The sequence below is a fragment of the Medicago truncatula genome, chromosome 3 (genome assembly GCF_003473485.1).
Source record: "Medicago truncatula cultivar Jemalong A17 chromosome 3, MtrunA17r5.0-ANR, whole genome shotgun sequence".
Classification (NCBI taxonomy): Eukaryota; Viridiplantae; Streptophyta; class Magnoliopsida; order Fabales; family Fabaceae; genus Medicago; species Medicago truncatula.
The window spans coordinates 50149975-50162468 of NC_053044.1; the positions used below are offsets into that span (position 1 = coordinate 50149975).

At 35.2% G+C, this 12494-nt stretch overlaps 3 protein-coding genes across 3 annotated transcripts; 1 reads left to right on the top strand and 2 right to left on the bottom strand.

Annotated features, from left to right (window-relative positions):
* Positions 1–940: 940 nt before the first annotated feature.
* Positions 941–2191, bottom strand: LOC112420436 (protein MAINTENANCE OF MERISTEMS-like). The gene is made up of 2 exons (XM_024779789.2): positions 1835–2191; positions 941–1717 (listed from the first exon to the last, which is right to left on the bottom strand). Exons 1-2 carry the CDS (start codon positions 2150–2152, stop codon positions 941–943), a joined length of 1095 nt encoding a protein of 364 aa, XP_024635557.1. The 5' UTR covers positions 2153–2191.
* Positions 2192–5038: 2847 nt separating this feature from the next.
* On the top strand, positions 5039–8460 carry LOC11420892 (isocitrate dehydrogenase [NAD] catalytic subunit 5, mitochondrial). Its single transcript, XM_003602972.4, has 7 exons — positions 5039–5306; positions 6655–6975; positions 7057–7218; positions 7314–7388; positions 7494–7603; positions 7694–7766; positions 7975–8460. The coding sequence occupies exons 1-7, from the start codon at positions 5178–5180 to the stop codon at positions 8164–8166; spliced, it is 1062 nt and encodes a 353-aa protein (XP_003603020.1). The 5' UTR covers positions 5039–5177; the 3' UTR covers positions 8167–8460.
* A 228-nt stretch (positions 8461–8688) lies between these two features.
* Positions 8689–11564, bottom strand: LOC11431374 (uncharacterized). The gene is made up of 7 exons (XM_003602973.4): positions 11236–11564; positions 11066–11157; positions 10836–10977; positions 10292–10387; positions 10062–10184; positions 9129–9391; positions 8689–9045 (listed from the first exon to the last, which is right to left on the bottom strand). Exons 1-7 carry the CDS (start codon positions 11375–11377, stop codon positions 8935–8937), a joined length of 969 nt encoding a protein of 322 aa, XP_003603021.1. The 5' UTR covers positions 11378–11564; the 3' UTR covers positions 8689–8934.
* Between the last annotated feature and the right edge of the window lie 930 nt (positions 11565–12494).

Below are 12494 nucleotides of genomic sequence, written 5' to 3' on the forward strand. Positions count from 1 at the left end.
GTGTCATAGAAGAGGGAAAGAAAAAAGAAAAAAAAATTGATGTATAAATACCGTATAAATATACGGTGAACAGTGTTTGGTGTCAAATTTGTGTTTGTATTTTGATGTCTAGTTATCATTTCTCTTAAATCTTCATATCAATCCTTATAAACATTTATTTATTATCATATCAGTCTCTATATAAAAATGATTAATGTCAGCATTGATGAACTATTATAGAGCTAAAGAGTATTTTGATTAACGAAATACACAATCGAAGATTATTTAAAATTTCAATACATAGATTAGTGTAGTTACTCATTACACCACATTATCCTGTGAGCTTAGTTCACTTGGTAGGATATTGCATCTTATATGTAGGGGTCAGAATTTAAACCTCAAACACCTCATTTCTCCACATTTAAAATGAATGAGCTCTGACCTCTAGACCACATTTTTTAGAGATCAAAAGCACTATCACCTAACTAAAAAAAATAGTGATAAAGTAAGTTGAGAATTGCTGTTCCCACATCTTGTTTGGCTGTGCCACACGAGTAAAATACGAAAATGCCCTTCGGCAGTTTGCTACCGAAGTTTTTAGGCAACCGGCGGCAGTTAACTGCCGAGGAAAACCTCGGTAGTTAACTGCCGAGGAAATCTGAACTTAAACAATTTCGGTAGTAAACTGCCGAGGAAATCTTCATCTATAAAACATTTCAAAATCATTCTAACAGTATTTTTACACAAAGTTTTAAAATTCATCATAACAGTTCAAATAACAAATAAATATTGGTGCAAATGCACAACTTAATTAAACCAACATTTTTGTACATTAAACAAAGTAAAAAAAGCCCATGAAATTAAAAATAATGTCATCAAAGTAGAAATATACAAATATACATAACTCAATGTCATCAAAAGACTAAAGCTAAAAAATAAGTCCTAAAAAAGGAAAATAGTACTACTGGTCCTGGTCTTGATCCTGATGATGGTGCCTCCTCCTCGGCCTCTGGGCTCTCCTCCTGGTCAAAATCGGCGCGATCTGCTCCCTCATATGGGTCATGGCCTCATACCACTGCTGAGGGGTCATGCTCATGACCTCCTCCTGGCCTAACTGCGCATCAGCGTATGCAATAGCGCCACTAACCATGTCATAGGTGTCAGGCGAGCTTCTCGCCTCATACCGCTGCCACTGCTCTGCAATGATCTGCTCTTCATTTGCAGGCCTCGGAAGATCTCCTGGAATAGGTGGCAAGATCTGAGGGTGAGACACCCTAGTGTACCACAGGACATAGCCATCCGCCACCCGCCATGTATCCTCTCCTGCCTGCTCACCCCGAGCGTCCGTCTTAAGCGTGTGAGTGCGGAAGTCGACGAACATCTGCACAATGGAAGGCGGGGGGAGGTCCCTAACATCAGTCGGATGTCTGGGGATGGTCTGCACGTATCCGTACTGCCTCAAAACCCTCTCGGGCAAGTGACGGTACACCCTACGGACGCCGCACATAATCCATCCAGAATACCAGAAAACCTCCTCGAAGTCCTGGATCTCTCTGTGCTCCTCGTACGGCCTCCAGCATACATCATCTAACTGTATACGATCGAGCAGTGACCGATACGTGATCCCCTCCCCATGACCCTTCTGGAGCTTCCACCTCGCTGCAACCGGATAGTTTTCCAGGTAGTCAGTGTTGAGATCAACACTGAAAAACCCTGAAAAATGCGCCAAAAACCATGCCTGCACAAACCAAACAAATAACATTTATAAATTATTACGCACGGAAAAATATAACAAAAAATTAAAAGTTCACAAAAAAATAAAGTTAACATAAATATAAAATTTCAGTTTTCTTACAGTGAGCAGTGTCACGCTCCCCCCAAGCGCTCTGTGTCCAGGCCTACATGCATCCGCCAACTCGCCGTATAGGTAGGCGAGGGTCATAGCTCCCCAGGAATAATTACGCATCCCTGCGTAGCCGTCCGCCATGGTCGTCGCCCTGATCACTTCAGATCTTTCTAAAGATGAATTTGGTACTGCTTTTTTTATTACAGCAACAACAATGTCACCAATATAAGCATACCGTCGATTACTAGCTCCTATGATTCGAATACACATCAATTCGCGGGCTCCGCTATTATCGGCTACATTTAAATAGGTTTGAGGTTGAATCATATCATTTTTTTCTATCTTTCAGTCAAAAAGTTGAAGTACCTTTTCTGAACTTTGAATTTAATGAAGTTAAAGAATTTTTTGTGCAACCTAGTCTATTCATATTTCACTTAGAGATTCCTAGATGGAACAAATGAAATTTTTTGTCTTTCTTGCATATCTTACAGAGAAGATATTCTTAGGTACTTTATTTCAAATCACGTGAGCAGTTATATTAGCATTACTAAGGAACATAACGAAATATCAGATGAAATAGAACTATTTTAGAAGGGATATAAGAAAATCTTTTGATTGTTTGTTGCTTTATATTTAGAAAATGAATGATCCGTATTCTCTTTATATTCTATTCTCTATAGAGAATAGAATATAAAGAGAATTATAGAAAATATAGAATATTAGAATAAAAAAAAGAAAATAATAAACAGAGTGTTCTTATTCAAAACGCCCTGTGATCTTCAACCAATTCTGTGCTTCAATATAATTCCCAGGGGTAAGGGCTATAGCTTGTTTCCAATATTCAGCGCTTGTTGCTTCTATCGCCAAACAACAAGCATCCGACCAAGTACATAAGGTAACACCGGACGCAGTATGTCCTGACCCTCTCCAGCTCCTCAACCTCCTCAGGATCCTCCGTACCCGCCAATACGTTGGCCCTACCAAGGTACGAGGTATAGAAGTCCCTCAGCCTGGGGTAGCTAATGTACCCACCGTACTCCTGGTTGCAGATCTTCTCAGCCTCATGTTGGGCCACACCAAGATACGTCATCAACAGTGCCGCTCCCTCATACTTGGGCATCTTCTTCCCATTGGCCAACATCCGCCCCTCAATAGGAAGATGCGTGAGACATGCGACATCATCCATTGTCACAATCATTTCCCCCATCGGCATGTGGAAGGTGCTGGTCTCCGGATGCCACCTCTCGCATAAAGTAAGCAGCAGGGCATGAGGCACGGTAGAGTACCCCAAGTAGACCAAGTCATGTAGCCCGCTCTGCTGAAGCGCATCCCAAAACCAATTCTCATTCCCGTTAGGGCGTCTGAGAGTGAGAATCTTCGCCCCATGATTAATCGGTTTAAGCACGAGGGTCTTACGAACCTGAAATAATAGAAAAAAAAAATATGGATATAATAATTAAACATAAAAACACATAACAATGTATAACAGTGTATATAATAATTAAAAACACATATAAACAAAACAATTAAACATAAAAAATAGAATTAAAAAAATAAACATATAACAGTGTATATAATAATTAAAACAAACACACATTTAAAGAAAATAATTAAACATAAAGAAAAAGAATTAAAAAAAAACACATATAGAGGTGGATATAATAATAAAAACAAACACACATTTAAAGAAAATATTTTAACATAAAGAAAAACCAATTAAAAAAAACACATATAAAAGTGGATATAATAATTAAACAAACACACATTTAAATTAAAGAAAATATTTTAACATAAAGAAAAAACAATTAAAAAAAATACACTTACATTATTTGAATTATACCAGAGTGACAACGCCACATGACCGGCATAAGAGTGGAGCAAGGACAAGTCAGCCGGTCCACCAGGAAAGGGAGGGTCCGTAGGTAACACCTCCGGTGCAGCAGCTGCTGCAATGTCATCCTCGTCTCCTGCATCCTGCTCATGTGGTATATGATCCTGGTCATATCCACTGTCTGTCACATCATGATGTACATGATCCTGATAGTTCAGGTACTCCACCCCAGTCTGGTCAACAGGCTGTGACGGGTCAACAACCTGTGACTCCTCAGACTGTGTAGCCTGAGAGCTTCCTGAGCCATCTCCCCTCCGACCTCTACCCCTCTTTGGGATGTGGGCAATCTGTCTCTCCCTGCGGTGGCTCTGAGTCATGGCACGCCTACCACCAATCATCCTCGATGGATCAATGGGGTCCTGATCGGCCATATCTACAAAAAAAAATAAAAAAAATTAATATCATTCAACCACTTTATCAACAAACAGTAAACCTAAACAAAACCTACACTTTCACATTCAACCTAAACATAACCTAAACATAACCGCTTTCATATTAAACCACTTTACCAAAATAAAGACATTGATTGAACCTAAACATTATCATACACATTATCATTAACATTCAAACGCAAAAAATCAAATGCATTATCATACACATTCAACCTAAACTAAACATAATTCAATATACACATTCAACCTAATTCAATATACACTTTTTCAATATGCATTCAACTTAATTCAACATACACGTTTTCGAATTACAATCAAGATCGTATCCAATACCTAAACTAACTAAATAATCAATAAAATTGTCATTGACACATTTTATCAAACACTTTGTGTGCAAAGTATCAAACATGCTCAAAATGTCTTATTTTGCCACCAATCAAAACCACATTATACCCTAACATCATTCAATCATCAATTAAACCAACTACATTCAATTATAAACTACATGCACTCATAAAAAATTCAATTCATACATTAACCCTAACCACATGAAAACTACCATTTTTTTAAAAAAAAAACCTACTCAAACTAACATTATGATTAAAAATGAGTCAAGATACTTACTTGTGATTAAATAGAGATGATGCACTTGATTTTGCTGAAAAATCAAATTTGGAGAAGTTGGATGGTTTGGAAGAAGTTTTGAAGAATGAAGCAATACTGGAAAACTGAGTTTCTGCGTTCTGGTTATGTTCAGTTTTCCTCGGCAGTTAACTGCCGAGGAAATCCTCGGGAGTTTGCTGCCGCCGGTTCACTCAAAACTTCGGCAGTTAACTGCTGAAGGACATTTTGGTATTTTACTCGTGTGGCACAACCATACTATATGTGGGAACAGCAATTCTCAACTAAGTTTTGAGAGCTTAATATTTTCTGCTTTTGAGAATGAACGTTCGCTCAAATAATTAATTAAACGCAAACGCAATACAAATTCAGAATTGGCCCGACCTTAATTTGTGCGCTACTTTTGTTGTGAATTATTGATTGGAATCAAATAAAAAAAGGGTGAAGTATGGCTTCTCAGATACTTCGACGAACCTTTTCAAACCCTAGGTCATTCTCTTCTGCCACCACTCCGATTCGTGCCACTCTTTTTCCCGGTGACGGTATCGGTCCTGAGATCGCCGAATCCGTCAAACAGGTCACTTCCTTTTCATTTCTCTCCAATTATTCCTTACGCCTTTTCCAGTGCTCCATCTCTTCGAAACTTGTTTTTACTGATATTTACCTTGTCATACAAAAACAGCTAAGCTAAATATGTCTTCCCAAATTTAATTTTATAATTATATTATATTATATGATTTACCTTGTTTGCTGTTATCTTATCTTAATTGTTCCAATTGACTTAAACCTTGGAGATAAAACTAGTGTTTTTTTTTTATTTTTTATTTTTAAATATAAATGGGACGTGCCTAATTTGAACTTGAGCGTATAAAGAACTGAGACCTGTCGTCGTTATGTTCATAGTTTTCCTCCAAATCTATTGCATTATAATCATCCATGGTTCAAAATATAGAATCTATGATAGGAGGAGCAAGACCAAGAACAGAGAAGAAATTAAATAGGCTGTTGAATTGTCCAGTTAGTTACGAGTGTAATGGGGAATATAATGAGAGTGGTGTGTGCGGGACGAGTAAGTTAGGTCTTTTTGGTTATTGAGGGGAGGAGGACTTAGAAGGGACAAGTCTAAATTTTAAAATGTACTCCCTCCATCCTCCGTCCCTAATTATAAGACCCTTTTGAGAATTTTTTTTGTCCCTTTTTATAAGACCCCTTTGTTATTTCTAACTACATTAATTATTTCTTTACATACATGCTTCTATTTATTATACATCTTTTTCTTCAATCAACAATAAATAACATGTTGAAAACATAAACTAACTTTTTTTCTTAAAGGATAAAATTGTAAAAACAATAGTGATTACAAACAACTTTAATACAAATATCCACTATCTTAATTCCCGTGATTTTGGCAAAAGGGTCTTATATATAGGGACGGAGGGAGTATTTATTTATTTTTCAAAAAAACAACATATTAAATGATCATATAATACTTCAGTCACACTTAAAAGAGAAATGTAATCCCCCTCCCCTCCATCCGGGGGTTCTTACTTTTTATTTTTTTTATTTCTTATAATGACAAATGTTAGTATTTTCTCCATTGCCAGGATTCAAACCCTTGACATTTACTCCTTAAATCCTTTAATCTCTTAGCACAACCAAGTGAGCTCCCATTCTGTTTTCTTTCGTTGGGTTCCCATCAGTATATTGGTTAATTTTACTTTTCTTTCTTTCTCAATTGTCATGAATGTGGAGTCTGTTTTGTTGCCGAGAGTGGTCACTTTCTAATGTTTGTAATACTTTATTCTTCCTTATATCTCTTGCTTTGTTTGTTTCTTATTGGGAATTATGTATATTCATAATAGTTGATTTTCTTTTTTGAATAAAAATGTAACTTGCTGTCAATTTTTTACTATTGCTATAATTAGGTATTCCAAGCCGCTGAAGTTCCAATTGAATGGGAAGAGCATTATGTAGGGACTACAATTGACCCTAGAACGCAGAGCTTTCTTACATGGGAAAGTTTAGAATCGGTAAGGAAAAATAGGGTTGGCTTGAAAGGGCCAATGGCTACCCCTATTGGAAAAGGACATCGTTCGTTAAACCTTACTCTAAGAAAAGAACTTAATTTATATGCGAATGTCCGACCTTGTTACAGCCTTCCTGGCTACAAAACTCGATATGACAATGTAGATCTCATCACAATCCGTGAAAATACGGAAGGCGAGTACAGTGGACTTGAACATCAGGTAAATTTCACAATAATCAATATTCCACACTATCATCCAAGTTCTGATCAATTTAATTTATTTAGCATTTTTGGGTTATAGGTTGTGAGGGGTGTCGTTGAAAGTATCAAAATTATTACACGTCAAGCAAGTTTAAGAGTGGCTGAGTATGCTTTTCACTATGCCAAGGCACATGGAAGAGAGAGGGTGTCTGCGATACACAAAGCCAACATTATGCAAAAGACGGACGGTCTTTTCCTGAAGGTCCGCTAACACATTCAAATGCCTATAAATACTCTGTCACAATTTTTATTCTTGAATACTAATAACAATGACTGTTTATTTTGAATTATTTTTAGTGTTGCCGTGAGGTTGCTAACAAATATCCAGAGATAGTATATGAGGAAGTTGTCATTGACAATTGCTGCATGATGGTAATCTTAGTTAACTTGATGAGTTGATGTAGGATACAGCTGCATTTTTAAATTTTATTTTATCTCTGAAAATGATACACTGGTTAATTTTTTTACCATCCACAGCTTGTGAAGAATCCTGCACTTTTTGATGTATTGGTGATGCCTAACCTTTATGGTGATATAATCAGCGACCTTTGTGCTGGCTTGATTGGAGGATTAGGCTTGACACCCAGGTTTTTTTTTTTGTTTTGAATTTTGGGAAAATAAATATAATAGTTGTCTGACAATATAATTATATCATCTGACAATATTTTCTTTTCCAGCTGCAACATTGGCGAGGGAGGTATTGCACTTGCTGAAGCTGTACATGGCTCAGCACCTGACATTGCTGGGAAGGTGAGCTGTAGAATTACTTTTCAACCATATATTATCTGTTTTAAAACTTTATGCTTGTTTTCATGGAATTTATGTTTTTTTAGTGCTTGTTTTGTACTTGTGCACCTCTTGCATCAAGGACAACCTTCAGATGAACTAAGAAACTTGCAATTTTGAATTCGTAAAACCTTTATTTAAATTACACTTGTTTTCCTGTGGTTTTATGCAGAATTTGGCAAATCCAACTGCTTTGCTGTTGAGTTCTGTCACCATGTTGCGCCATTTGGATCTCCATGATAAAGCAGATGGTATTCAAAATGCCATCCTCAACACAATTGCAGAAGGGAAGTACCGAACTGCTGATCTTGGTGGCAGTTCAAAGACAACAGAATTTACAAAAGCAATTATTGACCATCTTTGATTTTTGCATTCCTGTCCGCAAGAAATTGTTAATTATAATTTTGTTTTAGTCAATTTTTTTTAATTTCCCCAAAATTTTCCAGAGGAATAGGATTACCTCACATAATGGATAAAGTTTCTACCTACATGTTTGACATTACAACCAGACAAGAAATGTGCAAGCATTTCAAATATTTTGATAGGGGTCCTTTCAAAATGCACATTGATTGATTCTCGCCAATCTATTTTAATATTCTTTGTCAATAATATAGTTAAATAATGAAAGTACCAGATGCTGCTTCATTCGGCATGATCATCACTATTTGTGCTGGCTTTTGTTTGCTTAATTCTAAAAAATGAATATCTTATTTAATAATATTAGTAACATTTGTTGTTTCTTTGAGATGAAGTTATTAGGTGATTCCCATCATTCCAATCATGCCATGGTGGCTGTGATTTTACTATTCTATTCGTGTTTGAATTGCTTTGGTTCACTGGCTTGATAAAAACGCAAAAAAATAGCAATATTTTTGCTGGAAAAATGTAATAAATAGAGTGCAAGATGCAACAAAGTAAAGAAAGACCTATCTTTAATATATCCGTGTTTGAAAAATAACGGTAATTTAAAAGTATTAATGAGAAATGCCCCGTCAATGTAAATCTGCACGTTGAAGAATAGAATGTATAACCACCAATCATGAGAATGGATGTGCCTGACACGCTCGAAGCTCTGGTTGGGTTGATCATGGCCTATTACCTTTGTTGTTACCTTCGTTGTTGGTTACTTAACTCATGAACTGACAACTCCAGAGACCCATGGAACAACCACTGGTGCTGATGGGTATGAATTTCGATATGATTCAGGATACTTGTCTTTAAAATTTAGTTGAGGTTTCTCATCCTGGATTCAGAAATATCAAAAGGTATTATGCAAAATACACATAAAAGAGCAAGCCAGTGAATCATCATCGTAAGGTAACTTACATATTTCAGCCAGCATTCCCGATGTTTGTGTTCATAGATGTCTGGAGAATGACACCCAAACTCATTTGGGCAATAAACCCAAATATTGCATTTCATTACACCTTCTTTGGCATGTCTTGCATGATCCAAGCAAGCCTGGCAGCAATCAGCTGCACTATCTTTGTGGTGAGTAAGACCCCATCTTACAGCAGTACCGTCATAATCGGTGTGATGTTCTGCATTGCACTCAGGTGGAAGGGGTCTGCCAGGAAGAATCTCCTCATCTGGATAGAATTAATACAGGGTAAATGCAAAGAATAAATTTCTGCAACAAAAAAATATTTACATACTACTACTTCCAAGTTCCAGTTTCTATTGCACAATGTCTGCATATTTACAGGTTTCAGGAATGTTTTTGAAGGAATGTAATGTTTCGAGAGAATTCTTAAATACTTTGAGGTGAATTCCATTGTTTGGATAATAATTTGAAGAATTTTCAAAATGATGGAAATTTATGAAGTATTTTTTTCAAGTTAAATTTAGAGAATTTCAAATGATACCTAAAAGTTAAGAATTTAATAATTCTTCAAATTTTGCATTTTGGTCATCAAATTTTCCAAAAATTTCAATTTGACCCCAATTAATTTCCAAAAAATTGCAAATTGACCCTTCAATTATAATTTGACCCCTCAAAATTTTTTAAAATTAAAACTGACCCCTAATTTTAATTTTCAGATTTGGCAAAAAAAATTAAAATTTATAAAAGTTGTCCAAAAATGATGACAATGAAATTTTTTATTACTCCGTCCAAATAAAAAGTATTGAAAAATGAAAGTAATTTAATTGAATAATTTAAATTGCTTAGAATTCTAAATTCTTCATTAAAGCACACTCTAAAGTTATTTTCGACAAACGCAATTCAAACCGGGCATAACAAGGGGAAACTGATATTACCAAACTCCTCTGCACCCTCAGGTTTGTCATCATGTTCTTCATTAACTATTTGTGCTGGTATCCAAAGCCCAACCTCTTCACACAGCAGATCCCAATCAGACTCCAAAGCTCTTACTAGCAGACCTAGGAAGTTAAAATGCAAAGGCTAATTTCAACTTCTAGAAGAGCATTATGTTTAAGCACATCACAATTAAACTATGATAGTCATAACAAAAAATCAATGTCCATACCAGCCTCTTCGCCAGGGATGGTTGAGTTAGAGGTCCCCTTCACATGAGCCAACTTAACCTCTTTAAGTTTTTCCTTGCGCCAACTTTCAACAACTTCTGTAATTTTCAAAACGTCGTATCATCCAAGTTACAACTACGAGTTATGTACACATATTTAATGAGGTAAAATGGATTATAAATGAGTATTTCAAGAGAGAGATGTGTCAGACAGATATCTAAATCAATAGGAGAAAACAACAACTTAATTAAAAGCAATGCCTTATTTTTCACAAAACACTTGGCCAGTAATAGAAGGTGAGTTAATACAACTACACAACATGCAAGTTAGTGCAGTTAAATGATATTGGCTGCAAAAATCATAGATTATTAGTAAGGTGCATCAAACTGAAATTGTTATCACTGTAAAACCAATAGATGTAATAAAGAAAATCATATCCTAAACATTTAGCTTGTTGTATTAGTCATTAAGACATCAATGCAAACATAATCACCAAATGATTAACATGAATACCAGTACAATGTTGCAGTACTAGCACACACTCACCTCGTTCCTTAGCAATATTAATGCTACTTGAATTCAAGCTCCTTAGCGTATGCAAAATCTCATCAACTATTTTCTGCTTCAAATATCGCGGTAACTCAACCGCCAAATTCTCTCTCAAAAATTCCCCTTCTAAAACCTTCACCTAATTGCACAACGGTTTCACAACAAGCAAACAATCAATAGATACAAATGTAAAGCGTTGTTAGATATTAATTAATCTGAGTTCTTACCAAATTAATTAACTCAACCGGTTTATATGCCATGCGGATATGCACCGATTCTTCCATTTTGTGAATCTGATCCGGGCTATAAGATACAACGACTGAAAACACAAGAAACAAAATCAATATGGAAACGGTTTATCTTGAAAGTATGAGAAGATTGATGTTATTAAACTTACCATCACTGGAAACTTCTGCAAAGTGGATAGAAAGAGAAGAATAAAGAGAGCGAAAAACGAAGAGAGCAACAATGGCAATGTTGAAAAGGCAAAGAAAGAGAGTAGTGTTGTTGAAGGAACAAAGGTACTTCCCTCTGGCCATGTCTCTCTCACTATCTTCATTCGACCACACTCTCTCTTTTATTTAACTGCAAAAAGACACAACACCGAATTTTTATATGAGATTGAGCAATTCAAGCAACCTCAAAATTCAGTTAATGATCTCCTTTTGTTATTCTAAGAATATTGATTTTGCTTTGTTTTGGTCGCTGGTCACACTCAACTGAACTAACTGGGTTATTGTTTACTGACATAAATAAACATATTCCTTACTTTTTAAAAAACTAGTACATCCTACATAATAACAAAATCAAAGTCATAATTGAATTCTTGATATTGTTATTGTTTTTTATTTTTTGAAATATTGATATTGTTATTGTTTATTAAACAAGTATATTGATTTTTCTAAGAAAGTTTCTTAATTACTACAAAAATTGAAGTGTTTTGTATAACTTTTTTCAATAGGTTAATAAGATACCATTTAGTGAAAACTTTCACTTATTGCAATTGTATACTTGATTGTAAAATTTCGTATTTATATTTTTGGTTTTATGTATTACAATAGCTTTCTTCTCATTTCTGTCAACAAAAAAAGAAGCTTTCTTTTATGTAAGACAATGATGGCCTTGTCATTTTTCATTTCCATCATTTACGTGCAAGTTGGTTGTGAGTCACTATGTGTTTTAGGAAACGGTGAAAAGGACATTTTATTATAAAAAGAAATTAAACTACCGATTTCGGTTTATGAAATTCACAATGAGAATAGTTTGGACAAATAAAATACATTTTTCTATTATTTTTGAAGTGAAAATTTGTCATAAAAAAAGTGAAAATATGAAACAATAATCTCATGTGCTTAATTTTGGTGTTACCATTATATACTCTGTTAATTTAAAAATAAAAACTTTTAAAATAGTTTCTCTCTTTAACAATCTCTAGAGTTGCAACTTCATATCCAAGATGTTGAGTATAGAAGTTTTTATTTGAGTCTTTTAATTATTAATTATGTGAAAGAGTCTAAGACAAAGAAGAGAGAATGAGGAAGAAAAAGGATGGAGTAAGATTGTTACCATGATTACAAGTTTTGAAATGAAACTATAGTGTATAATTTGGTGTTAATTTACTTGTTTGCCCCTAAAATTTCTTTAAAATGGTGTATT